Source organism: Eleutherodactylus coqui, chromosome 1 (assembly GCF_035609145.1).
Source record: "Eleutherodactylus coqui strain aEleCoq1 chromosome 1, aEleCoq1.hap1, whole genome shotgun sequence".
Lineage (NCBI taxonomy): Eukaryota > Metazoa > Chordata > Amphibia > Anura > Eleutherodactylidae > Eleutherodactylus > Eleutherodactylus coqui.
This window is the reverse complement of record NC_089837.1, coordinates 176,608,231-176,636,040: the sequence shown is the minus strand read 5'-3', so window position 1 is coordinate 176,636,040 and position 27,810 is coordinate 176,608,231. Positions and strand designations below refer to the sequence as shown.

Genomic DNA, 27,810 nt, shown 5'->3' with positions numbered 1-27,810 from the left:
ACAAGCGCCAGGTTTGAGCGCCAAGCTTCGTTGAACGTTGTTTCCATTCACTGGTAACCAAGCAACAGGAAGCTCCGCCCCTCCAGGCATTATGTGCGGCTGAGGAAAGAAATCGATCGGTTCTGTAATTCGACTGCTCTGGTCTGTGATCTGTGCTCGGCCCTCCCCGCGTACCCCGGGCGCTTGGCAACCGAGCGGCGCAGAGCGTGGCCGGAGACACCGGGAGCGGGGCAGGTAGGAGCCGGGGGTTCTGTGTATCTCCGTGTGCTGCGGCACGATCACTGGGGGTCCGGCCTATACATAGTGTGATGCCCGTTCTCAGTGAAATCCAGGCGGACTGCCTGCATAGTGTTAGCTGTGAGGGAGCTGCCGGAGTAGTTACCGGGGATTAGATGATATGACTGGTCCATCACTTGTGCCCAGCCTGGGTCTGGTGGCACAGTACCTGCCAGGCAGTGGTGGGGGCATCAGTGCCATCTAGTCCAGCCTGCTCCCTACCATTCCCTTGCAGTAGTCGGAGCACACTTACTGCATATTACTGCCCCAGCAGCTGACTTGGTGGTCCCAACACAGGATGGGGACTGCAGGGGGATCAGTCCAAGACTGGTTCCTGCTGCGTTCTCCGCCCAGAACAGTAACACTGGGACATCCCCTCCTATAGGGGATCTCGGATGCCGTTCGCCTCGTTCACACGCTGCAGTTTTAATGCATTAGAAAAAAAAAGAGTTCTCTATAACCAAAATCACAACTGACCGGTGAAGGGGGACGTGTGACGTAAACAGTCCTGCAGTAGTGGTAAGACCTGGAGACTCATCCGCCAGCGGCATCATACTGCACTGTGTGCGGGCCCTGCGTAACCGTTATCACTGAAACCAGTCAAAGTGAACAAGAATCGTTCAGCTGAACTCGAGACATCAGCGAATGAAAATCATGTGATCATCGTTGGCGTGTTCACTTCTCATTACGCCCCCCATAGGAGTGTGGGACCCTGGGTGAGAAAAGAACGACCCTTAATGTTGTTCCGCCTAAGCGGGCCGCACCAGCTGCGGGGACGTCACCCGCTTGTTTGCTCCTTGTAATGTGAATCAGCTCGTCTAGAAGAGGCATTAGCGCACTATTTGGCGCGGTGGGCTGGAGGGCTGTTTTCACGCTCAGTGCAGACCCGCCATGTTTGTTCCAGAGATAGCGGCATGAGATTGTACTATTATAAGGGCTCCTCACACTGGCCATCACCATTTTGCTATGTTCCGGGTATTTCTGAGCGTCGGCGGTGTATCTTCCTGAGTATAATCTCGCATTTTTTTTCGCGTGATAAAATAATACAACTTTCTAATGTTAAAAACGCATCGCACCAAAATCACGAGTTCATGCGATAAAATGGAGGCTGCAGAGGGAAACATGGGAAAGAAAAGAAAATAGCGAAACACAGAAAGAGGATGTGCTGCCATTACACTAGGCAACAAAAAATATATAGAATTTTTGGGTGTCTCACAAATCGGTGGTATTTTCCCATTATTTGGATAGCAGACAAATGGTTATTGACAGTCGGGCTGAGTGTCCGCGGGCGGGACGGAATATCATAGCGACATTCCGCCACGGGGGAGCACTAGTGTCACCGCCATGAACCTTATTGATGGGTTCATCACAGAGAATGGCGTCATGCCACGATTTTTACATGTGAGTGGAAAATCCATGTGCGATTTATGGCAGCAGATCACGTATGACAAATCGCCCGTGGACAGCCAGGGAATGTACGGCGTGGGCTCAGGGTCTGCTCTGTGCGCTGTGGTTGGCGGCTGTGTTCTACAGCTGGCACCTACCTATAACGGCTGGGATCAGAAATGACTCCGATCCTGTCTGCTTCACCCCCTATATTCTGCAGTAAGCAGGGACTGCGGCATTTAAAGCGGTTGTCCCATATCAGCGTTTCATGGTAGAGATGAGAAACCCGCAGCTGTTTACTGACACCTTGCTGGGCGTTAGGGAATCCGCTGAGGTGGCAGCTTAGACACTTCCCATAACTCCCATGGAAGTGAACGTGTTATGGGAGCAGTGTAGCACAGCGGGGGTCATGCTAACAGTGGAATTCGCTGTGCTACACTGTTTCACTTCACATGAGCGAGGGCGATATCCATGTGAAAACCCCATGGACACGAGGCGGTTTCACGTGAAAACGGCCTCGCGTCATTTTGGGGATCCTCTGGCGTGGCTGTCACAGCCAGGGCAGGGGATCGCAGAGTTCCCCCAGTGCTTCCATTGGGTCCGGTGCTGCTGTCGCCGCTGCTATTGGAAACAATGGGGCTGCGATGCGAGATCACGCAGCCATTAGAACATTCTGCGGTTGTTTCTCACATCGCGGCGCCATGCAGGAAACCATCACTTATGTGCATGACCCCATTCAAAAGAATGGGGCTCGTATCTGTGTGACTCACAACGCACAAATCTCGCACGATTTTCTCAGTCGCACGTGAGAGAGGTTTGCTCTAAATACAAAGTGACACTTGAACAATCACCTATCCAAGCAGATCTAGACGTTCACAACAACCATCCCTACCAACAGTTTATGTCCGTGCGGTGAACATCAGGTCGATCTACCGTGTTTCCCCAAAAATAAGACAGTGTCTTATATTAATTTTTGTTCAAAAAGGTTTTAACTTTTTTACATGTGTAGCTGCCTGGACACTATTTAAATTAACTGTTAGCAGGGCTTAATTTTGGAGTAGGGCTTATATTTCAAGCATCCTCAAAAAGCCTGAAAAATCATTTTGCATCTTCAAAAATTTAGGAAAATCGTGCCATGTCTTATTCTCAGGGAAACAGGGTAGTTATAAACTCTTTTTGTAAAAAAAAAACGCACAATTTCTTTTTTCCCTCTCCATTCTATCCACAAAAATTGTGTTTTGTACTAAATTATGTGGTAAGTTAATCAGAGCCATTAAAACCTGGAAGCTGTGATGGGTTGCTATGGGCAACAAAGGCAGATTCTCCTTTTCGATAGCATTCCTAAAAGTGTGCTGCGGCTATTTTCCGTGCCCACCCGGTATAGTTGGCACTCCTTAAATGAACCTTTTATTTTTCTTTTTGTATCTTTGCTCTCCTATCAATGTATCTTACACAATAATGAACAAACCCTACATGGGAATGCCATAATAAGTCGCAGCGTCGTTCGGTCCTGTACTGCACTGCAGACGCATGGTGTTTCTCGATGCCCACGCACTGGCTTAGTTCTGTTTAAGGACTTTGTACCCATCACTACAACATGTAGCAGTACTTTGTATGTTTGGAGTAGTTGGTTTATTCTTCTTATCATGGAGGCACCCATCTCTTCCTTCATGTCCTCACGGCTGTAATGACCCGCAGCCGGGTGCTAGGACTGTTACCCCACCCAACAATGGTGCCCGGCATGTGCTGCATGGTGTCACTTATTCCTGCCGACCTCACACGTCGGCCAACTGATGGGAGTGACGGGTTTTGGTCACATGCCAGTCCTAGTGTGGTTTCTGACCTTCCCATGGTGACTGGGCTGCCCTATGCATATCTGCCCCCTGGGCAGCACTGACCACCCAGGAGTCTGTTTATCAGCAGACGCCTTATAATGGCATGGATTCTCCATGTTTTGTATCTGCTGGAGAGATCTGTGTTTTCTCCAGGCACTCCTTCAGCTTTCTGTTGCAGGCAGCAGATTGGAAATAGTGAAGTCTTCTGTGAACGCCCTGAACATATGTTTCCAACCAAAATATTTAACTGCTGAGTGTGAAGCACACCCAGAGCGTCCGTGACGGAGCGTCTTGTAGTCTTCAGGAGCCCGGCATCCCAGGGGCAGTGTGTGCGGACCCTACATAGTAGTGTCACAATGTCTGCAGCACAGTGTAATCCGGGTAGTTTGGGCTCTTCCCCTTTAGCCTTTTGTTTCTGGTCTTGTGAGATGCCCATGAAGTGCTGTTCTGTGCCGACACAAGTGTGTGACTGTCAGACTGCTGGGATTACTCATCTGGATTGCGGATGAAGCCGTCTGACATGTGTAGTACAGATTTTTTTTTTTGTCATTTGCGGAAGGGCCGCGGATCAGACGGCTTCCATTGACTTCAATTACTTTTTCACGCTGTTTTCAGCACTGCGCTAAACGCTGTACAACGCTGCCATTCATTTTATTAGGGCTTCTCCGACAAGCGTTATTAACGCTGCGTTTTTCAAGCGCTGTCTGTCCTATTTTTGGGCGATTTCAGGGTTTTGTAATGCTGTGCGTCACCCATTGACATGATTGGGCAACATTTTCATTGCTGCTAAAAATGCGGCACAACTTGGTACAAGCATGGGCTTGGAATATAAGGCCTACCCTGAAAAAGAGCCCTAGCTACACTGCGTGATGAAAAAAAACAACAATATTCACCTAGCAGGCACTATCCAGGTCCCTTCCGCTGCTCTCCGGGAGAGCACCAATCACAGCCATTCAATAAAAAAATTGAAAATCCGCCTCCAGGAAAGTCTGCCTCTGATTGGTTCAATGAATGGCTGTGATTAGTGCATCAATCTCCGGCTCTGATTGGTTCTCGAGCGCCACAGCTCAGCCAGTTAGAGCAATCTCTTGCTGGAGGCGGGGTTCAAACCCCTTTACCAGCAAGAGATTCTCTTTCGGTGTCAACAACTGCACGGAAGCCGGAGAGCAGCAGGAGGCACCCCGATGGCACCTGCTAGGGGAAATTTTATTTAATTTTTTTTTCTCCCAGCTTCCTCGGCTGCGTTTTTAGCTGTGCTGAAAATGCAGCCAAAATGCATGGCAACACTGCTGAAACCGCAGTAAATGCAGCGTTGTGAGAGGGGATGCTTAAGGCCAGCTGCACACGGGCGCATTTGCATTGCAGAATCTGGAGCGTGCGTCCGCCTCCGGATTTCATAGCTAATACCCCCATGTAACATGCTATTGAAAAACACAGTTTTGTAGTTGACTAGAAATTCAATACATAACCCCAAGTACATCTATGCTGGTCAGAAATGAGATTACATGACATCTTGGTTTAACAAAAAAAAAAAAAAGGCCAGTAGTATGTGAGAGAAGGAATAACTAACCAAGTCAACACTAGCCAACCTTTATATACTGGGAGGATAGCTGCATAATGAATGGGGGGGAAAATATCACTGAAGTGGCCCTGTAAAGCTGGGTTCACACGGGACGGAAGGCCTGCAGCGGGACCGCATGGAAATACCGTGAGATTTCCACAGCAGAAATGCAGCTTCAAAACTCCGCCATTCGGCGCAAAGTTTGATACGGCTTTGCTTGCGGCCGTCTTTCCCCATAGAAAGGAGAGAGGCCGCAGCGAAGACAGGGATAAAATTGACATGCTGCGGTTTTTATTATTTTTTTTTTTTTGCGCGGCATGTGAGTTTCAGTGCTGCTTGACCGCAACAGGTGGATGGGATTTTTTTTCTCATCCACTTTGCTGCTTTATCCTAGGATAAAAGTAGCTGGCACAATTTCCTTGCAAAAACTCTGCACAGAAATTCTGCAGCAATTCCGCCGTGTGAACCCAGCCTAAAGGGGAAAAAACTTTGGGGGGAATTATGTTGCAATATGCGGGTTTGTAAAATTTGTTATTTGACTTGGGCCGACTGCACACGGCCGGATCTGCATTGCGGAACCTGTAGCTGGCATTCGCTTCTAGATTCCCCAGCAAATACCGCCCATAGCATGCTATGGGAAAGTGGGGTTTTTTCCTGTCCAGCAGCGGAAATCGATTCCAATTTTCCGCTCGCAGAGCAGAATCGCAGCATGCTCTATTTCAGTGGGACGGCTTCTATTGAAGTCATTAGAAGCAGTCCAACCTGTGGCCCTAGCGACAACGCGGGAAGTGGGGGGGACTCCACTGTTCATGTCCGAAGACTCGCTGAGCGGACCATCTGCTGTACAGAGAAAAAAGAGGAAGTCAGGTGTGCGCTGGTGTCGGCAGCGCTCAGGGTCGGACTCTGCTGCGGTCTCCCGCATGCGGAATCCAACTCAGCCATGTGCAGCCGGTCTAAGCCAGTTGCACACTAGGGAATTTTGCATTGCTCTCCAGAAACATCAGTAAAAAAAACCAAAAACACACTTGCAGCAATTTTCTAGTTTTCAATTTCAACCTTTTTTTTTCTTTTTTACTTTTTATACAAATCTGCAAGGTATCATCTTTATGTAATTTATCCATTTGAAGAGTAAAGTCTTACCAGTCCTGAAGTGCCGAGGCAATCACCCCTTGGTGCCCTCAGTCTTTGGCATGACACAAGATTTCAGGGTTTCCCCCCCCCTTCCTCAGGCGTGGGTGCAGCTATTAACAACACACATTGGAATGCTATTGAGTTCAGACATTGCTTTCCAGAACAGGAACCCTGAATAAGGGAACTACTGTATGTGCGACTGCTTGTATATTACTGTGTGTTCGTCGTAGAGGAAACGTAGCATCCAGGTCTTTATAGCAAGTAAAACCAGAATGTAGGGGCCTAGACGGCAGACTTTTCAGCTTTCTCTCTAGAATGGCTCCGTTCCAAAAAAAAAAAAAATGAAACTTTTGTTCCAATTGCACTGGAACTTGTATTGCAATGACAGTATTAGGGAAAATGCGCAAACCCACATTTCATCAGCAGGAATCCTGTGTGTTTGGACACCCGATCTCAGAAAGTGAGATGTCCAGGAGCAGAATTCCTGCATTCATATTTGATGTTTGCCTAGAAGCCGTGTTGACAGGTCACTTACTGTTCCTCCCCGGCTCTCGGGGTTTGGGGATATTAAGCCCTTTACTGGTCATCGGGATGAAGTGTGATGTATCATGACTATAACCTCAGAATCCTTCCCTCAGCCTCTTGTGTACTCTGCCTGTGACTAAAGCCGATCACACTTGTAGTGTGTTCAAAGAAAAAGGTTTATTCTATTTATGTGAAGGACCCTAAAAATATTTACCAGGACTGTATTATGGGAACAAAGTTTTAGGCCCCCCAGCAACTCATAACCCCACAAAAGTCTTATTGTGCAAATTTCTTTTCATATAGTGTTCTTTTTTTTTTGTTTGGTTGTTTTTTTTGCACACACAACTTTCATGATGCTGTACGGGGAAATGAGTCACGTAACTTTTTGAAATCGTAAAAGAACTTTGTTTAAAAAAAAAAAAAAAAGGCTGTGTCAAGGTTAAATGTAACCGCTCAAAGGCTGTTTGGTCACTAATGGGCTGATTGCAGGGTTTTCCATGTTGAAACTGCAACGATGAGCTGTAATCTATGGGGAACCCGGCAGTAAGTGTTTATTTTCCATTCAGTGCCTCAAAAGGGGAAAATGAAGCATTACACGGTACCTATTAAAAGAATAGGCTATCCATTTACTCCACAGATGTGTTGGTCCCCTTGAACAAGAGTTCCTTTCTGTAGCCCCCTTGCTAAAAACATGAGAATCCAAAACAGGGGACCACCCTTTCTATTGACTCATATGGGTGTTGCTGATTACATGGTCTTCTGCTGATAATACTGAGCCATCAGCTGCAGTCTGTGTAGAACACAGCAGCAGGTATTACATTTTCCTACTACGCCACCACAGAAAAAACGAAGCATTACACATTTCCCATAAAAATAAAGGACTCTCTGTGTAATGCATGGACCAGAGAGGTTTTTCAAGTAAGGTTAGGTTCCCCCATTATTTGATTGGAACCCTACAGTATACGGTTATAACTATTGAATGTATACTGTAAAGAAAGGTGCATTTTTGGAATCCTTTTAATGTTTCGGATCAGCTTCGTTCCAGTCCCCCGCTGTCACTTTCGCCGCCGGCCTACATTCTCCACTGTAATGTGCCCTCTCTCTGTCTCAGCGCTGTCTAGAGCCGGCGTGAAGGTAGCCAATAATCAACTGTGAGCCTTCTCTATAACTCCACCAGCACATATCCATGTCTCCACCCATAGTTCCGGTGGAGACAAGATGCACCAGTACTGATACGGAATACATTTGGATATGATGTATATATATTTTTTTCTTCCAGTTGTCTACTGCTAATTGTATAAAAAATGTAAGCTGAATGGAACCTAAGAGACACTCTGCATACAAGAGGCCTTATTCACACGGGCTACAAAAACGCATGTATGTGAAGCCCATGGTTCTCGATGGGTGAGAGATGTTTTGTAGCCTGAAAGAACCTATTGGAAACCATGGGCTTCACATACATGCTTTTTTTGTAGCGCTACAAAGTTGTGCGATTTTTGTAGCCAGTGTGAATAAGGCCTTTAAGAGTAACTCTCCATATGCAGTGTACCTGTTTGTATATGTGGTTGACTTTGTAGGAATCTGTGGCCCATACAGATAAATATACTAGAACATGTAACTTCATCGGTATACTTGGGCTGTTGGTTGTACTGTCGTTTGGGTGTGAAATCCTCTTGCTTTTATTCTTCCGATGTCTCCTATTACATTCCTCATAGCATCTTTGTCTAATAGAATAGGGATGTGCAGAGTCAGAAGAGCACTTTTCCTGTAAGCTTTGCCGTGTTTATTCTATACTGTGGGTCAGGAAGGGTATTGTTTCTCCTAAGGGGAGCACCTAGAAGGTGAATGAGGAGACTTAGGGCTCCTGCACACTGGCGAGAGCGATATCTGGCTATGATTCACGTCCCAATATCGCTCTCGCAAACCTTCAGAAACCCCCTGGATGCAGGGCGTTTTCACAAGGAAACCGCCTCGCATCCCTATGGGGTTTCTCTTCATCTCCGCTGCGGCAGGAAACTGTGTGTTCTCCCATTGCTTTCAATGGGTTAGCAGCAATGGGAGAAGATGGGGATCTCCCTGCTGCGGCTGTGACAGCTGCAGCCGGGGGATTCCTTGGATCTGAAACCCCTGGATGTGAATCTTGTTCTCGATGGGGCCGGCAGCAGCAGCACCAGCCCCATTGAAAACATATGGAGGTCTCCTGCTGCTGCTGCTGTGACAGCTGCAGCAGGGGATTCCTTCATCCCCACGGGGAGTCCCCTCATCACTGAACACCCTGCCACTGCTGTCACAGTGTTCAGTGGTGAGGGCTGTAGAAAAGTCGATACCCAGCAGCAAACGAAGGCAAAAATTGTCCTCTGGTGCTCTAAGAACCTTCTTTTGGTGAGGAGGAAAATGCAAATCCAGTACCGGTCAGGATCAAGACCCACACCACATCAGCAAAAATACATGTTCCTGGCAGCATAAGATGTATTAAAAAGTTACTCTTTAGTCTTTCATAATAAAATAGCTGGTGACGTTTTGACCTATGTATCAAGCTCAGCTAACATGGACAAATAACACATATAAATACAGACATACATATGTGTTCAGTGGTGAGGGGACCGCTCATGAGGGAGAATGACTGCGGTGGAGATGGGAGAGCTAAAGCAGGCAAGGGGATAATGGGAGAGTAGCAAGAAAAGTCACTTACAGGGTCGCCAGCAGCGAGAGCGCACATGGCACCCCGGCGGGGGGAGAGTGACCGGGGAGATGATGGACACCCATTCTCCTGCCCAGCCAATCAAGTTGTGGGCGTTGGTTATGGGCGTGCATTTTGTCTCCACCCATTCTTCGGGAGGAGACAAGATACACCAGTACCAGATGGAACAATAGCTCTGCAGCACCACCTATTGGAAGGTAGTAGTCCTGCAACCCAATGCTAGACTCTTTATACAAGTCTTGTAACAATGACTGGGAATTGTAAGGTTGATTATGTTATATCCTTAGGGTAAGTCATCAGTGTATGATCTGTGCTTGACCACTTGCCGTGGTCCTTACCCTGGGGTACACTGGGGTCCCCCATTCTAGCGATTGGTGGGGCCCTAGAGGTCGGTCCCCTCAACAATCTAGTATTATCTATTGAGTGAGCTGGAATACTCCTGTAATGCAGTGCCTGGCACAGCTCTGGACAGATGACCAATGATGAGCTGTACTAGAAGACTCTGCCTCATGAATGACTGTGACGTTATGTCAGGTCCTGCAGTGAAGGGGCCACCGCACTCCAGCAAGGGATTTCCTAGATGTAAATAATTTCCCTTTCTGTCTCTTGTGCTGTGATTGTCTAAATCTGAAGCTTCTATATCTTTGTATACCTCCAGGATAAATTCAGTCAACAGGGGTGAACTACAAACAAGCAAGATGTTGGAAGAGGATATGGAGGTGGCCATTAAGGTGGTGGTGGTTGGGAACGGTGCCGTTGGTAAATCCAGTATGATTCAGAGGTACTGCAAGGGAATATTTACAAAGGATTACAAGAAAACCATCGGTGTGGACTTCCTGGAAAGGCAAATTCAGTATGTGGCTTTTGTTTTGTTTTAAACTTGTTTCTCAATTTCCTGAGTAGGATAAAAGCTCAGATGTTTAATGGTCCTTGAAGAACACTTGTGTTTCAGGCTGGGTTCACACCAGTGTTGAAGACTCCATTCAAGTTTCCCTTTGCCTGCTCCATTATGGAAGTCGAGCCCCATTAATCAGAAAGCGAATGCATATCCTAGCAATGTACTGCTTTTTTCAAAAACTGTGTGGGGCCTGACTATAGGGGGAGGGGTTTTGAAAATTCGGCCCCACAAACTTTTCAAAAACGTTGCATTATGTAAATGACCAAAACATTGTAGCTTTGGCACAGGCATCAAAATTGCAACCTTTAAACGGTCAGCATTCTAGCGTTCAGGTCATAGTTAATGGACACCAATCCACATGTGCATATCTGAATAGTCTTTCACATCAATAGTCGAATGCCAGCATACAAGTCAGTTAAGTTATGCATGTTTCTGCGGATGGTTAATTGGATTTTCTCATCACAGAAAGTGTTTGCACTTTATTCGGATATGTAGTCACTTTCTGATCATTGGGGTCGTGCTGCTGGGACCCCCAAAAATCTTAAGCATCCCTGCATCCCACTGTGCAGGGAGCTGCAGCAGAACCTAATGTACTTGAATTGGACTTGCCACAGTACTCAACCGGCTCCGCAGCCTCTTCGTGTTCAGCATCCATGGGGGACTAATTGGTCAGAAAGTGATGTTCTTAGTCTCACCTTAGTGATTTGTCTAATCCTTGAAATATGCCACTTTCTGTGATGGGAAAAGCCCTTTGATTGGGGTCTACCTAATGTCCATATGACTGCAGTGAACCATCAGGAATATAGGTGTTGTCATGGGTATATTGGAGCTGTAGACATGAAGCTTGTCAATTCAAGCACGATCCCATGGCAGATAAGCAAGCTAGTAAAGGGGTTTTGCCAGTTTCACAATCCCTTTATATACACTGTTTGGGCATTAAAGGTAGTGCCCCATAGATGAATGAAGAGCCACTCTGCAAGAGCGGTACCCTTTCTGGCAGACTTGTAGCCATCCTTGTATTACAGGACAGTCATTCATCTTTTGCTGTTCTGTGATACTATATTTCTCCTGGTTGGCGTCAGCTTGCCAGGACAGGACCCGGGGCGATCGGCTGCTCGCCCCTGGGCGCTGTATTCTGAAAGAGACTGTCTGCAATGAGAAAATCCACTTAAGTGTGTTGTTAAAAAAAAGAGAGAACCTGTTTTCCAATCCTCTGCACACTTCTGGCCTTTTTATGTAACATGTCTAGTGCTTCTCCTTTTAGGCTGGGCTTGACAAAATAACACATAGTAATTAATGAGATGCTTTCTTTCCCAAGTTAGACTTGTGAAAGTAAATGTTTGACTGGTTGCTACGTGGAAGCAGCATTTTTGTGCTATTTTCGGCATGTTTATAATAGTCCTATAGCCTAACACTGCCTTACTAAATTTGGCAATGTGCGGCCTTCGCATCTTCTGTAAATGATCCACAGGGAGCTTAAAATGTCACAAAAATGGCCTTCTAGTTTACTGATGAGGAGACACTTGCAGGTAAAATAAGAGCAAGCAATAGTAACCCCTCCCTGACCACGAGGCATACATTACTAGTCAGATGGAGCTGTCTATCCCAGTGCTGATGCCAACATGATGGCAGAATATGCACACCACCATCCACCGGCTGAACTGTTATAGTGGGCGGAAAGTAATCGCATCACCGTTAATAGACTTGGCCTCCTCCAGAGGAGTTTTATTATCCCCATTTTATGATCATCTAATCAGTTTTTAACTCCTGACCATTATTTGTGAGATCGTACTGTTTAATGCTCCGTTATTCCCTTCCTTCCTATTGACCATCATCTAAGAAGAGCCGCATCAGCACATCCCAGCCGCGTGTACCAGCACAGTGCGCTACCCTCCTGCTTGTATTAACATTACATTTAGAAGATGTTGGGCACAGGGTGTTAGGAAGCTAATGAGCTGATCTGTAATAAAGCAGTCGCCCTAGAGAGTCCATCAGAAAATGCCTTGTCAGTTTACACTCATTGCACTCCTCCTTCTGGGGGATGACTCTTTAATTAAACCCAATGACCCAGGCAATGTTCAGGCAAACCAAAAATGCAGAAACATATGAGATTAGAGAGTGAAGTGAGCTTTATGCACCCTGTGAAAATGACTTCTGGGAGTTCTCTGACTAATTCCTCCATACGTTGTGGTTGTATTTTGTCTTCTAGGATAAATGATGAAGATGTTCGGCTTATGTTATGGGACACAGCAGGTCAAGAGGAGTTTGATGCAATAACTAAAGCATATTACAGGGGTTAGTATGACCTAATCATTTCTATATCAATTAAAATTGGCCAGACTTAAAATGGGTTTCCTGGGCAAATACTATTGATGACCTATCCTTGCGGTAGGTTGCCAGTAGTTGATTGGCTGCAGTCTGCTGCTCAGGACCCTGACCTATCAGCTGTTTGGGTGCCCACAGTCAGTGCCACAACATAGCCTCACACTCATTAAAACGCCACCTGGTGCTTGCAATTATCATCAACGGCAACTATACGGGGGTCGGAGTGGTCTGCGTCTGTTCCGTACCCTATGTTGTAGCATTGAAAGCGGGTGCCTGAACAGTATTTGCCCAGAAAACCCTTTTAAATGGACGCTTACTTTCCACGCAACATATGCTCCTCTAACAGCCTATGTCTGTATCTTCAATCTTGTAATATACTTGCATTCAAATTCTTTCTTTCACCACTGAAAATCAAATTTGTAGTGTCTGCCACTAGGTCTTCTTTCCAGCAGCTTTGCAATTCACTGCCTGTTGTTAGGCATTTGGCTTCTCTAGTAACAGGGACACTTCTCATTACTACAGGCAACAGAAGGGCGGACATTCAATCAGCAGCATGGTAGTATCTGTAGCAAGGCAGCATGGGAAGTGTGGGAGAGGACATCCTGGCCAGTATAGTGAGTGAGAACACACCGGTATAGGGATTTCACCACTATGTAGATGCTGACTTGCCATGATGCCGAATTTGATATCTGATGTTGGGTTGCTGTGTGCGATATACAATATAAGAGCCAGTTTGCAAATGAAATGTGACTTGGTAAATCCTGGGGGATGGGATTAGCGCAGCGCCCTGTTTGTCATTGAGGCTTAGTAGCTGTTATGGTCCTTTATAATGATACCGATAAATCACAGGAGAGCTTAGCAGTTTTTCTGTAGGGATACGGTAATTATCACAAGCAATGAATCATGAGCATTATGGAAAAGTCATAGCATAAAAATAAAGGACACTGGAGGCAATTACAGATCATCCGGAAAGGAGCAGAGGAATTTATTTTGTAAATGTTATTGCAGGTTCATGCTGATCTTACCACGAGAATCTGAAATGTTATGGCATGTGCTTGACCCAGAATGTATGAGTGCCACGGTTGGCACAGTATGTGCCTTCTCGCACATCCCTATACCTAACAGGTTTTCAGACATCATGGAAGATCCCTGGCGCTTTCTCAGAACCCAACACATTTGATCTGAGATCAATCACATCTACAACGCTGATCCATGACTGCAGAGTGGCACAAGAGGAAGCTTGTGCCACTCTGGGGAAAAACAGAGGGATCCATTGTGGGGTGGAAGTCTTTATTCATATGTATGCTGTACAAAAAAAACCTGTTTTTAATATGATACAATTGCCAAAAAAAAAAAGAAAATCGTAATGTTTTTTTTCCTTCTGCTTTGCTTAGAATAATTCAAATACTGTAGGGTCAAAATACGCAATAGACCCCTAGATGAATTTAAGGGGTAAGGTTTTCAATGGGTTCATTTGGGGGGGGGTTCTCCATCGTTTTGGCCGCTCAATGGCTCTACAAGAGGGCAATGGGGCCTGGAATTTATTCAGTTGTGCTTGAAGTCCAATGGGTGTTCCCTCCATTATAGGCCTAACCATGTGTCCTGTAGGTAGATTAGGGCCACAATGGGTATGTTTCTGAACACGGGAAAAACAGGGTGATTCATTTGGGGGTGCAAGTCTTCATTCCTATGTATGCGGTACAAAAAAACCTGTTTTTAAATTGACACAATTGCCAAAAAAAATCGTAATTTTATCTTACTGCTTTGCTTAGATTAATTCAAAAACTGTGGGGTCAAAATACGCAGTACACCCCTAGCTGAATTCGTTAAGGGGTCAAGTTCTCTATCGTTTTTGCCACTCAAGGGCTCTACAAGTGCGCAATGGGGCATAAATCACCTTCAAGCAAAATCTCTGTTCTGAAAGCCACCAGCTGCTACTTTCGATTTGGTCCCGTTGTGCATACAGACATAATATTAAGGCCACAATAGGTATATTTCTGAACATATGACAAACAGGGGGATCCATTTTGGGGTGAAAGTCTTTATTCATGTATGTACTGTACAAAAAACTGTTTTAAAATGACATAATTTGCAAAAAAAGAAAATCATAATTTTTTTCCTTCTGTTTTGCTTCGATTCATTCAAAAACTGTGGGGTAAAAATACACAGTACACTCCTAGATTAATTTGTTAAGGGGTCTGGTTTTCTAAATGGGGTCGTTTTGGCCGCTCAAGGGCTCTACAAGTTTGCTTTGGGAGTTAAAATGCCTTCAAGCAGAATTTCTGTTTTGAAAGCCACCGGCTGCTCCTTTCGGTTTGGGCCCCGTTGTGCATACATACATAAGGGCCACAATTGGTATGTTTCTGAACACAGGACAGACAGGGCTATCCACTTATGGGTGTAAGTCCTGATTTTCATGTACACTATATAGAAAAAAAACTGCCTTTAAAATGACGAATTTGCAAAAATATAAAATTGTATCTTTTCTCCTCTTAATTACATTAATTCCTGGGAAAAAAAAACTGTGGGGTAAAAATACTCAAGCCCCCCCCCCCCCCCCCCTTAGTGAATACATTAAGGGTGTAGTTTTTAAAATGGGGTCCTTTTTGGGGGGTTATCTATCATTCTGACACCTATGAGCCTTTGCAATCTTGGTTTGGTGCAGGAACATAAAGTGTTCCTCAAAATGTTGACAATCAATGTTAAATTTGTACGTATCTTTAATGGTTAAAAAAAATGTTTTTTTTTCAAATGTGCGTCCAAAATAAAGTAGCAGATGGAAATATATATCTAATCAAAAAAGGGAACAGTATGTTTGCACATTTTTGAGATCTTGCAATTGAAAATGTGAAAAAAATTATAATTTCAAAATTTTCCCCTTTTTTTTTTTTTTTTCTTTTGTGCCTTTAGTATTTATGCATATTTATTATCTATTTGTCTATTTTCACCACCTAAATGAAGTACAATATGTGGTAGAAAGAACAATGTCTGAATCACTTGGATAAGCAAAACCTTTATAGAGTTATGCCATGTTGAGTGACACCTGTCAGATTTCCAAAATTTGGCTCCGTCACTAAGGCTCAAACAGGCTTCGTCACTAAGGGGTTAATATAGCACTGGTGTGTTAGATATATACCATCTATCATACATTGGTGCTTTTATATGTTCTAATTTAAGTGATTTCCTTAGTGATTATTTGGTGAATTTAGGTTGAGAGGTGAGTAGATGGATTTAATTATTTTTATTTGTATGTATTGATCCTGACTTAACTGATGGGTATCAATAAAAAGTTTTGATTTCATTCCTTGGATTTTGTATCCAGAGCGGAGTATTTTTGCAGTTGTATATGTTGTACACAGTTGTCAGGGCTGCAGGACATCCCTAAACTACTGCATCCTTGAGTTTCTTTCCTCCCCTTCGATATCCTTGCATTAACAGATCTGAGTGTAGAGCGGACAGATGTAGGATTCAGTAAGAGTAGATCTTCTTTATTGAGAGAATATAATGGCTCAAGACCTTCATTTATGTCAGCTGTGATTGAGACCTAGAGGGAGAAGACTGGATAGACCCCCACCACCCCCATCCCACCACTAGAACTCCTCAGAATAAGTATTGATGTGGAGGCTGATATATATGACGGTTTGTCTGTTTATGTGGATGTGATGTGTACACTATGATTCATGAATAATTGGGTAAATACTTTATTTGCAAGGTGCCCAAGCCTGTGTGCTGGTATTTTCTACGACAGATAGGGAATCCTTTGAAGCGGTACCCAGCTGGAGAGAGAAGGTGATGGCTGAAGTTGGAGATATTCCCACTGTTCTTGTTCAAAACAAAATTGACCTCCTGGATGACACTGTTCTAAAGAAGTAAGTCACTGTAACCGCGCCAATCTTGTCATTGGCTCTCTCGGGTATTGTAGCTCAGCCACATCCAAGTGGGGGTCCCATTCATACAAACCCCAGGTTATACATCTCTTGTGTTCAGTAACAGAATACTATATAAATGTGAACATAACATGAGGCGATAGATTTTATAATGTTGGTATGCAATGTACTCTGGCCACTTTATAAGAGGCACCCGCCTTTTAATGATTGAAGTTCCCCTGTATGGAAATTGGGCACATGACCCCGGAGTGCAAAGTGAGCAAGTTTTCTGTAAATCATTTTCAGTGTGACTCCACATTAAAATGAAAAAATCAAGTGATCTAACAGACTTCCAACGAGGCCTGATTGTTAGTGCTAGACTAGCCGGGCCCGGGATTTCACTGTCCTCTTTTTGGGAGATTTGAGAGTATACAGAGAATGGTCCCTGGGTAAACCATTTGTTGATGAAAGGGGTCAGAGGAAGATTTCAATAATCATTATGACAAAGAGGCGCTGCGTGGACAAGCACATTGCAGCTGCATACAACACTGGAGTTCTAACTAATGTGTCCAAATGTAGAACTTGTCATATTTTAGCATGGGTGGGCTATAATGGCAGATGAACATTTTTGAGTGTCACTGCTATATAAAAGAAACAGAAAGGCAAGACTCTCGTGGGCAGAAAAACCCAAAAATTAGATCACCGTAAATTAGTTTCTTTATGACTGAACAGAAGAGAAAAAGTGTGAACACAGTCTAAAGACCCATTTACACGGAGTGATGATCGCTCAAAATTTGCTCAAACGTCCGTTTGAGTGACAGAGTTATGCAAAGATGATCGCTCAAAACTAAGTAGCTAATTAGCTACTAAGAGTTATGCAGGCGGAGCGGGATACCACCGCAATAGCTCGGAGAACAATGCAGCTGTTTTGTATATGCAAACAGCTGCTTTGTTCTTGCGGTGTCCCGCTAGAGCTGCTAGCTCCGAGAAACAGCAGGAGCACTGACAGCTCCTTTGCTCTCAGAGCTTTCAGCTGGCATCCCGCTTGGACTTCCCAGCGGAATACCATCTGAAAGAATGCTATCAGTGCCGCCCGCTGAGGAAATCAGCATGTGGCACTGATGAGGCTCATCGCTAATTTCTAGCTTGCTAGAAATGCGCGATAAATGCACAGTGCACATGGCAGCGGATTTAGAGGGAACGATTATCGCTCAAAAGATGGCTTTTGAGCATATTTTGAACAATATTCGTTGTCTAAATGGGCCTTTATGCGCAAAGTCAAAACAGATCCAACAAACAGAATAAATAACAGCTACAACATTGACCGTAGTGGTGCAAAGAGAAAAACAAGCAATGGATTTTTCCACCGTGTGTGGACGGGCCTACAGGCTGGCTTCAGAAGGGCATATTGTAAAAGTCCGTAATGCGGATCTGTATCATGGATGTGTTACAGATGATGATGTTGTAGCAGTATGTTATCAGTATTTAATCACTATTTGATCTTTTTGCCTGTTTATTTTATTTTCTACTGGGTAATCACTGATCCATATTTACCTAATAGAAAATAATACCAATATGGAGGCAAAATAGGTCATGCTGCGTTTAAAAAAAGTCTAAATAGTACAGCAATGTAAATGGATACATAGATTTACACTAGGTCTAGGTTATGGTCCACAAAACACAGATCAAATATAGAGTTAAAATATGCTAGAATTAAGGGAAAACTGTTAAAATCCTGGCAATGGGTTTTAAGAATTGACCTCAATAGAGGATGGAAGGCATAAATTACGAATGACGTATCAAGTATCCCGGCCATCAGAAATTAAAATATTTTATAACTATCAGTTTGGCATTTCCAAAAAGAGAAGCTCAACTAGCAGCATCCATGTTGCCAGGCTAAATTCACACAGCCTGAACCACAGAGACCCATCATAGTAAACTAGTAAATGTGTAGGGCTGAAAAAAGTCACGTGTCCATCCAGTTCAGCCCATTACCCTTTCAGTGTTGATCCAGAGGGAGCCAAAAAAACCTATTAGGTGGAAGCCAATTTTCCTCATTTTAGGGTAAAAAAAGCTTTCCAACTCTAATCTGGCAATCGCAATAATCCCTGGATCACTGACCCTTCTGAAGTTGTTATTGATTATAACATAAGATTGCAATGCTCGAGAAAGGCATCCAGGCCCATTTAACTCTTAGTGAGTTTGCCATCACCACATCCTCAGGCAGAGAGTTCCACAGTCTCACTGCTCTTACAGTATAGAACCCCCTTCTTTGTCGGTGTTGAAACCTTCTTTCCTCTACATGTAGAAGGCGCCCCCTAGTTACAGTCACAGTCCTGGGTATAGAGAGAACATGGGAGAGATCTCTGTATTGTCCCCGGATACATTTATACATAGTTATTAGGTTGCCCCACAGCCATTTTTTTCTAAACTAAATGACCCCAATTTTGATAACCTCTCTGGATGTGGTAGTCCGCCCATTCCATTTATTCAGTAGCCCGCCTTTGAATCCACTCAAGTTCTGGTATGTTTTTCTTGAATATTGGTGCCCAAAACTGTCCACAATATTCCATGTGTGGTCTGATTAGTGGCTTGTAAAGAGGAAGAGCAATGTTCTCGTCATGCGCCCCTAGACCTCTCTTGATGCACAACGTGATCCTATTTGATTTGGCAGCAACTGCCTGACACTGGTTGCTCCAGTTAAGTCTAGAATTAATTAAAATCCCCATGTCCTTTTTCATGTCAGTGTTTGCCCATTTATTGTGTAATGGTGACATGTATTTCCTCTGCCAATGTGCATAACTTTACCTTATCAGTGTTGCCTCATCCCTTTTCTGTTCAAGCCCCCAACTTACCCAGATCCTTTTGCAACTATATTGTCCTCTCTTGTGTATGCAATCCTTCTACCAGGTCATTTAATACATATATTAAAAAGAATAGGGCCCAGTACCTACCCCTGTGGTACCCACTAGTAACGGTGACCCAATCAGAGACTGTACCATTTATAACCACCCTTTGCTTCCTACCATATCACTGGTCCAGTTACTTACCCACAGACCAAGCATTCTCATTTTATATACCAACCTTTTATGAGGCACTGTATCAAACTCTTTGGAAAAGTCCAGATACACAAAATCCAATGACTCTGCCTCAAACGTTTTACCCACAATAGAAGTTAGACTTGCCAGCCTATAGTTGACCCCTTCTTGAATGTCGGTACCACATTTACTGTATGCCAATCCAGTGGAACAGACCCTGTTACTATAGAGTCTTTAAATATAAGAAGCCATGGTCTGTCTATCACATTACTTCCACATCACAAGGTGTGACTGCAGTATTATACAGTGTCCTGTAATATAAAAATACATTTTTCAGAGATAATGACCTTTTTTAAATCTTGCTATGAGCATCTTGAATGTTGGCTTTGTTGTTTTTAGTATAATTAGTGCCAGGAGGTGGCGCTAAGCATATTGCCTAAATGATTTTTGTTCAGATGGTTTCTAATCTACTTGCTCTTTTTTTTAAATGTTTTCGCTCTAAGGCTGTGTAGACATGGTAATCCGTGTAAAGATTTCTGATGGAAATTTCATTGCAGAAATCCATGTGTTTTCAGCACCGATGTCTGCCACCGATTTGCATTGGTGCCGCTGTAGATTAGCCTCAGTTTATTGGGACTAATCCACATGTGGTAAGCCAGACACTGATCCTTCTTCAAATGAATGGAGCACTTTTTGATGCGGATCCCATGTGAAATCCACCGTGTCAGCATAACCTTATGGTTTATTTTCATTGTAAATTTGGCTTTTTTTATATTATTTGGCTTATTTTCTGGTATTTTCTGTTTCTGTTAACACTAGTGAAGAAGCAGAGGCTCTAGCAAAAAAGTTAAAATTGCGATTCTACAGAACGTCTGTTAAAGAAGATTTAAATGTTACTGAAGGTAAGTTGCCGTTTACCCTACAGCGACCCGTTGTAAAATGTAAGTACCGTATATACCGGCGTATAAGACGACTTTTGAACCCCGAAAAATCGGGTCTGAAGTCGGGGGTCGTCTTATGCGCCGGTAATACAAAAAAAAAAAAAGTGTAAAAAAAAAAAAAAAATTCCATTACTCACCTCCCCCGGATTTCTGTCGCGCTCCGGCAGGATGTCGCTCGCTCCTCGTCCCCGGCGCAGCATTGCTTTCTGAATGCGGGGCTTGAAATCCCCGCTTCCAGAAAGCTAATACACACGCCGGCAGCCATGACAGCATTGAATGGCTGTGATTGGCTGAAGGCGCACGTGTTAGCAATCACACCCATTCAATGATGTCATTGAATAGTGTGATTGGCTGAAGCCACTTGTGTTTTAGCCAATCACAGCCATTCAATGATGTCATGGCTGCCGGCGTGTGTATTAGCTTTCTGGAAGCGGGGATTTCAAGCCCCGCATTCAGAAAGCAATGCTGCGCTGGGGACGAGGAGCGAGCGACATCCTGCCGGAGCGCGACAGAACGCCGGGGGAGGTGAGTAATGAATTTTTTTTTTTTCTCCACTGTATACCGGCGTATAAGGTGACAGTTGGGGGGTTGTCTTATACGCCTCGTCGCCTTATACGCCGGTATATACGGTATGTTTCACACGATTGTCGTTCTTTTGATTGTTCAACCAAATATTCTATTACAGTTTTTAAGTATTTGGCTGACAAATATCTACAAAGGCTAAAGCAGCAGAACGCTGAAGACTCGGAAGTCATGCACACCAGCAGCAACAAGATAGGTGAGTACTTTCCTGTATAGTGATATTCATCCAGGCATCACAAGGGATGTATCCGATGTGCTCAGTCGGGTTACAGCTTTGGGCTGTAGTCACACAGAGGAGACTGTGTGCTGGCTGAATTTTGGGCACAAAAATCATTTGACGCTACACGGATGCTATGAGTAAGCTGAAATACCGAAACACGTAAATCGCTGGCATTAGTGATCCTTGTGCTGACATTTTTAGCCATTTCTAATAGACAAGATATGTTAGTGGGACGTTACTTCGGAACACACTGACCTACCGCCACCACAGAGATCTGGTGGGCCGAAAGACCTGTGGTGATGTCACTACTGTGGGAGGAGCTAAGCTGTTTGTCTTGTGTGATGTGCCACCAGAAACAGTGGTACTATAATTTCCTAATCATTACTAGCATTATACTTTATAGGGAACCTGTCAGGACCTTTTGAGCTCTATAAACTATGTCATGGGGCTCAAACGTGAGGGAACGGAGAGTTTTGGGAGCGGTTTGATACTCACCTGGCGACCCCCATTTCTGTTTTGTGTTGCCGCATACAAACAATGTGATTCTTTAGCCCACTCTGTGCTAGCACTATCCCATAGAGATGAATGGGGGTGCATGGGCACAGAGCAGGCTGAAAAGTAACACTGCATGCATGCAGCAACTTCATGGAGATGCAGTGCAGGAACAGGGTGCCTGGTGGGTATCATACCCAGCTCTCCAGATTTCCCATTCACTAATCTTGTAGTTTATGGGGTTCAAAGGTCACGGCAGGTTCCCATTTAAGAGATATAATTCCTCCAGCATGTCTCGTGTATCTGAAAACTTCCACTGCTTATATAGTGATTTATGATACTGATTAAATATATATCCATATGTATCTCTATTAATGTATATGTTATCAAACACTTCTTCCATAATTATAGTTAATGTGAGTTGTAAACTTTCTATTTTCAGGGGTATTTAATACTGCGGGCGGAAGTCACTCTGGTCAGAAATCTAATGTGATCAATGGTGGGGATGTAATCAATCTAAGGCCAAATAAACAGAGGACCAAGAAAAGCAAAAGTCCTTTCAGCAGTTGCACATTACTCTAAGACTGGACTTCACAGATCAGAAAAGGAGAACTTCAAGTTGGGGACTACGGTGCAATTGACCAGAGGAAGACAGCCAGTTCCAGAAACAGTCAGTTTTACCTGAGTTTGATACCTGCAAGAGAACGCAGTGTGGGTTACCTCTAAAGAAATGTTAGGCCACCTAGTGTTGGCCAGTGATATTGCATGCTGTGGTCTACCAACTGAACAAATGCTGCCCACATCCAGATTTAGGAAACCTCCACATTTGTAATATTTATTGGAGATTATATATTTAACCTAACAATTGTACGGATGCTTTTTTGCAGCATCTATTGGATACCAAATCACACGCTACATGGTACTTGTGCAATATTCATCTAACTCACACATCATTGCCTGTTGTCTGTAAGACTCTTTCTAGAGGACATTGATAGCCCCATAAAATGACTTACTTTTACATAGAAATACTAATGTGCTTTACAAATGTTGGGATCTACGTCTGGGAACCTGACGGGTTGATGTGCGTCGTGCCAAACTGCTTCGTCAATGAGCTGCTATTATGTGCTTGAAATTGTTTTTCTATGAGTTTGTTTTTAGTAAGTTCTTTTCAGCTGTTTCAGCACAATGTTATCCCAGTACAAACAGAGCTTGTGTATCTTTTGGCCTTCTTTCCACATACGGAAACCTCCCTCTGTCTATTGAGTGGCCTTTTAGTAGACAAAGGGGGAAGACTTCTAAAACTGTCTGAAACAGAAACTCATTGTTGCCCATTGCAACCAATCACAGAGCGGCATTCATTTTTGTAAGGCAGAATATGAAATGAAAGCTGAGCTGTGATTGGCTGCTGTGGGTAACAAAGACCGTTTCATTTTAGACCGTTTTATAAATCCCCCCCCCCCCCCCCCCTTAAAAGTTTTTGAAAACTTCTTCACTCTTGCTGAGAGATGTCTTTGTCTTCATTTTTGAGCTTGTCCATAACTTTTATATTATACCTTGCAAAATTCTTTAGGCTGTATACACACAGGCGAGAGTGAGTTGAGACCGGGATTCTTGGGCGCAACTCACATTGGAAACCCCATCTATGTGCAGGACACCACTCATTACATTTCCTAATCTCATTCAAGAATACAACATGCAGCGAATTCTCCCCCAAACTTGGACTATCTGTTTAAGTGAAATGTCGCTCATCTCAATGACTCCATTTAAAGGAATGGGTTCTTTTTGGTGCAAATTCTGTCTCAGAATTGGGTAAAACTTGCACGGGAAAACCGCCTATGTGAACACAGCCTAGGGGCTCAGTCAGATGGAAGTTTTTATGTGCGCATGTTACTTGGGTTTGCGATCCACATCTATATAGAACCAATGCTTTTCAATGGTAGCAGTCATATGTCCGATTTTTTTATTTTTTTACATGCGCATAAAATTCGCACCTACAAAAGATAGAACGTATGGGTGGCAATGGACATGGTCACGCAATTTTTTTTAAATTTATTTATTTTTTTTAACGTTCGCAGTGCATCTTATTTACTCGCGAATAATCGCATGTTAAAACGCCCGTCTGACTGAGCCCTAAATTCAGCGCTAACATTCAGATTTAAGAAACATTCCAGATAACTGGACAGGTGTATAAAGGGAAGCAAATTATAGATGTCTGAAGGGAAGATGCTCTACCAGCATTAAAGAGATGATACACAGTTACGTCTACTGCGATGGTCTAGCAGGTTTCAGACAGTTCTCACAAAAAAAACATAATAATAAAGTGCCAGACTATTGGAATGCCTTTAATATTCTCTGCTGTATTTTGGGAGTTTTGGAGTAGTTCTACTGAAGATTCGAGAACTTTGGTTGGATTTCACTCTATTTATTGCCTTTTACTGCTCATTTGGTTTGATACTTTTAGTACTATCAACGCTTTCCTGTGTGGCGTTGTTTTTTATTTGTTTGCCAAGGGCTGTGTATGTTTAAAGAAAACCTTTCTCTAAGATCATGCTGCCTTAACCGTAGGCAGCATGAACGCGTTATAGGTATACTCATTACTCCGTGTATGTCTTATCCTAAATAAGGAATATGGAACAATACCTCTGCAGCACCACCTGTTGGATGGCAGCATTCCTGCAAATCAATGTCCAACCCTTTTATATAGGTCTTATCAATGATTGGGAATTGAAAACCACTCCAGAATCCATACACAAACAGCTGTCTCGGGGTGATTGCCCCACATCAGTGTGCAGTAGGATCCTGGCTTGGCTAGTGAGAGGCCTGTGGCGTGAGGCGGGAGGGGTATTGTGTCTCATTCATCCTGAAACCCTGCAGAGTTAAAGAATAATCATGGTTTAAAGTTGGACTTGGAACTGAGCTCCGAGTCATGAAGCGGCCTACGCCAGCCTCTCCCTGCCCACATAATGTGGATTGACAGCGCTCTCCCCGGCTCAGCGTGGCCCGGCTCCCTGACTCGGATCTCAAACCTCAAAGTGGCCACAGCATTTCAGAATAAAACCTGCATGGAGTGATGGGCATACCTGTTCCAGGTTCATGCTGCCTGTGGTTCGGGCAGCATGAACCTGGTGACAGATTCTCTTTAAATGGGTTGTCTGAGATACATTAAAAAAAATGTTCCCACTACTAAAACATAATAAACAAGCTTATACTATCCTTTCCCAGTGCCACGTATGTCCTGTGCCACAGCTCTTTCCTCTGGGTCTGGTCTGTGTTTACTGGCTGCAGCAGCCTGTTACATCCCATACACAGGTTGACTGCAGCTTGTAATCAGAGAACTCAGCAGTCTAGCATTGAGGTCTGTGACTGGCTGCAGCAGCCTGTTTATCAGACGTCCAAGGCTGTTGCAGCCAATCACAGACCTCAGTGCTAGACTGCTGAGTTCTTGGATTGGCTGCAGCAGCCTGTTACATCCCATACACAGGTTGACTTCAGCTTTTAATCAGAGAACTCGGCACTTGGCATTGAGGTCTGTGACTGGCTGCAACAGACTGTGTTGTCTGATAAACAGGCTGCTGCAGCCTGTAACCATCACGTCTCTGGGTAGACCCAGATCTGCCAGCATGGGACATTCGGAGGACCACGGAGAGGTGAGTGAAGCTTGTTTATTATGTTTCCGTATGAGGAACCTTTTTTGTTTTGTTTTAAAATATATCTCGTACAACCCCTTTAGTAACATTACTAGAGATGAGCGAACACGTTCGGCCCCGCCCCTTTTTCGCCCGAACACCGAACTTTGCGAACACTTCAGTGTTCGGGCGAAAAAGTTCGGGGGCCGCCGTGGCAGCGCGGGGGGGTGCGGCGGGGAGTGGGGGGGAGAGGGAGAGAGAGGGCTCCCCCCTGTTCCCCGCTACTGCCGCCCGCGCCGCCGCGCATCTCCCCGCCCCCCGGCGGCACCCGGACCTTTACGCGCGAACACTGCAGTGTTCGGCAAAGCCGGTGTCCGGGTGCGGATGTGTCCGTAACGGACACGTTCGCTCATCACTAAACATTACAGTATATAGGTAATCAAACAGTGGGGTTTACGCACTTTCAAAGCATCAGTGTGCAATGAACTTGAGTAGTTCATTTCATTTTAATCTGTTTACTGCAGTGGTTTTCAACTGATATTGCACTACGTTGAAAAACTATAACTCCCAGCATGCCATTGTAATGTGTCTTGCAGGCCATGCTGTGAGTTGGGAAACCACAACAGTCAGAGCTGATCTCTAGGAAGCCGGCACCTAAAGTGAAGATCCAGTCCAGTCTAGTCTAACACAACTGCCCATTTTCCCTACTAAAGCCGGATCCACACACATGCAAGTTGCGCCTGAGAAACTTGGGAGCAACTCTCATCAGGCAGCACATGGACACTCGTATCTCTGCTGTCTGATCTACACAGACCCTACACATTGCCTGTCCTATTCTCACCCTTACAAAATAGACTAGAATAGGACATACAGTGATTTGGTTTTTCAAATGGATCATCGGAAAATATTCATGTGAGTAGCCACATTGGCTATGATGGGGCATGTGCCGAAAATATGTGAATTGGCCCCAAAAGGAACATTAAATGTAGAAAACACAAAATAAATTGCAGTAATTCCTCCCTTAATCTTCTCTCTTATTCTGTCTCATGAACTGAAAAGTAAACCTATAAAGAATTCTTGTGTTCTAGATTTTGGCCATTCCCTCCTGCTCACATTTTCTGTAAGGAAACTGGCTGCAGCAGGAGCCCTCCTTCCCATCATGCTACCTAAGCACACACTAAGCCCCCTGCTCTTGCCAAAGCCAGCTAAAAATGAAATTAGCTTTTGTGTTATTTTACAAGGCTCCTCAGGAGCTGCAAAAACTCTGTAGACTGACGAACCCTACGGGCACATTTATCTTCTGTTATCTAGGTTTAATGTTCCCTTACTACTAACCCTCCATGTTAAGAAGTGAAAGGTCTATAAAAGAGCCTGTTGCACAATACCTAGAATAAACCTTATATATATTAAACAACGGGCTGCAGTATTTTTCTACTTGGTGTGTGTATATATACTTGTTGTGTGGTGTACACACTTTTAGCCTTTACAATGCAGCCTCCCTCCATATTACAGAGTATATCTTAGAAGTTGTGTATGATTACTTACACTTTGTCTATTTTACAGCAGTCTTTATGTAGAACATTTTATCTAACACTTGACAATGGTTAATACTTAGACAAACCTCAACTCAGGTGCACTTTAAACTGTTCCAAACCATGTGGCTCCAGAATGTGCAGGTAGGCGCGGTGAAGGTCCCAAGGTTCCTGCTATACACACTTCACTTATTCCGTACGGTTAGAGGACTTCAGCTTGGAGTGTGTTAATTCACTGGGATGGTTTGGATGGGAATTCATATTTACTAGTCTGTATTCTGGAATATCTGTTTATGAGCTTGTGTAAATAAACCACTTTGACAGATTGGATTTATGTTTAGCTTCGTCATGTAGCTGTTTTGTAGTACTGCATTGATTTACTCCTTGCTGGAGAGGTCACTAGCAATTATGTTCCTGCAGGCCGTGTGAACAGCGACCTACACAAACGTAATCTATTTAGGCTGCAAAAGAAAGTATACACACAGTATCAAATACAGGAATCACAAAACAGACAAGAAATTAGGTGGCGGACACTACATCTGACGGAGTTCAGACCAGACAAAGCGGCCAAATACTTACCAATGAACTAACACCAGGGTGGTGGAAATATAAATGAGTACCAGGTATTAGTCTTTTGGCCAAAGTACATAAGCTCACAAGCCCACTTCAAGGGTCTTCGTTATTTTATGCATTCCTCCTCTAGCAAGATAACTCAACCACTGATATTCTAGCAAGATAACTGAACCACTGATACGAGGGGGTGCTGATGAGTCTTTGGCTTTACCCAGAAAGAAACCAGATTGGAAGATAAAATTTTACATTTATTCCACATACTCTCCAGTGATGTCAACACACTTCTTACATCGGTATTCCAA

The 27,810-nt window shown here is 44.1% G+C and overlaps 1 protein-coding gene across 1 annotated transcript; it reads left to right on the top strand.

Moving 5' to 3' along the window:
• Positions 1-110: 110 nt before the first annotated feature.
• Positions 111-27,269, top strand: RAB23 (RAB23, member RAS oncogene family). The gene is made up of 7 exons (XM_066604118.1): positions 111-234; positions 10,074-10,268; positions 12,523-12,608; positions 16,351-16,507; positions 20,362-20,444; positions 21,169-21,261; positions 22,220-27,269. The coding sequence occupies exons 2-7, from the start codon at positions 10,114-10,116 to the stop codon at positions 22,357-22,359; spliced, it is 714 nt and encodes a 237-aa protein (XP_066460215.1). The 5' UTR covers positions 111-234; positions 10,074-10,113; the 3' UTR covers positions 22,360-27,269.
• Positions 27,270-27,810: the final 541 nt, after the last annotated feature.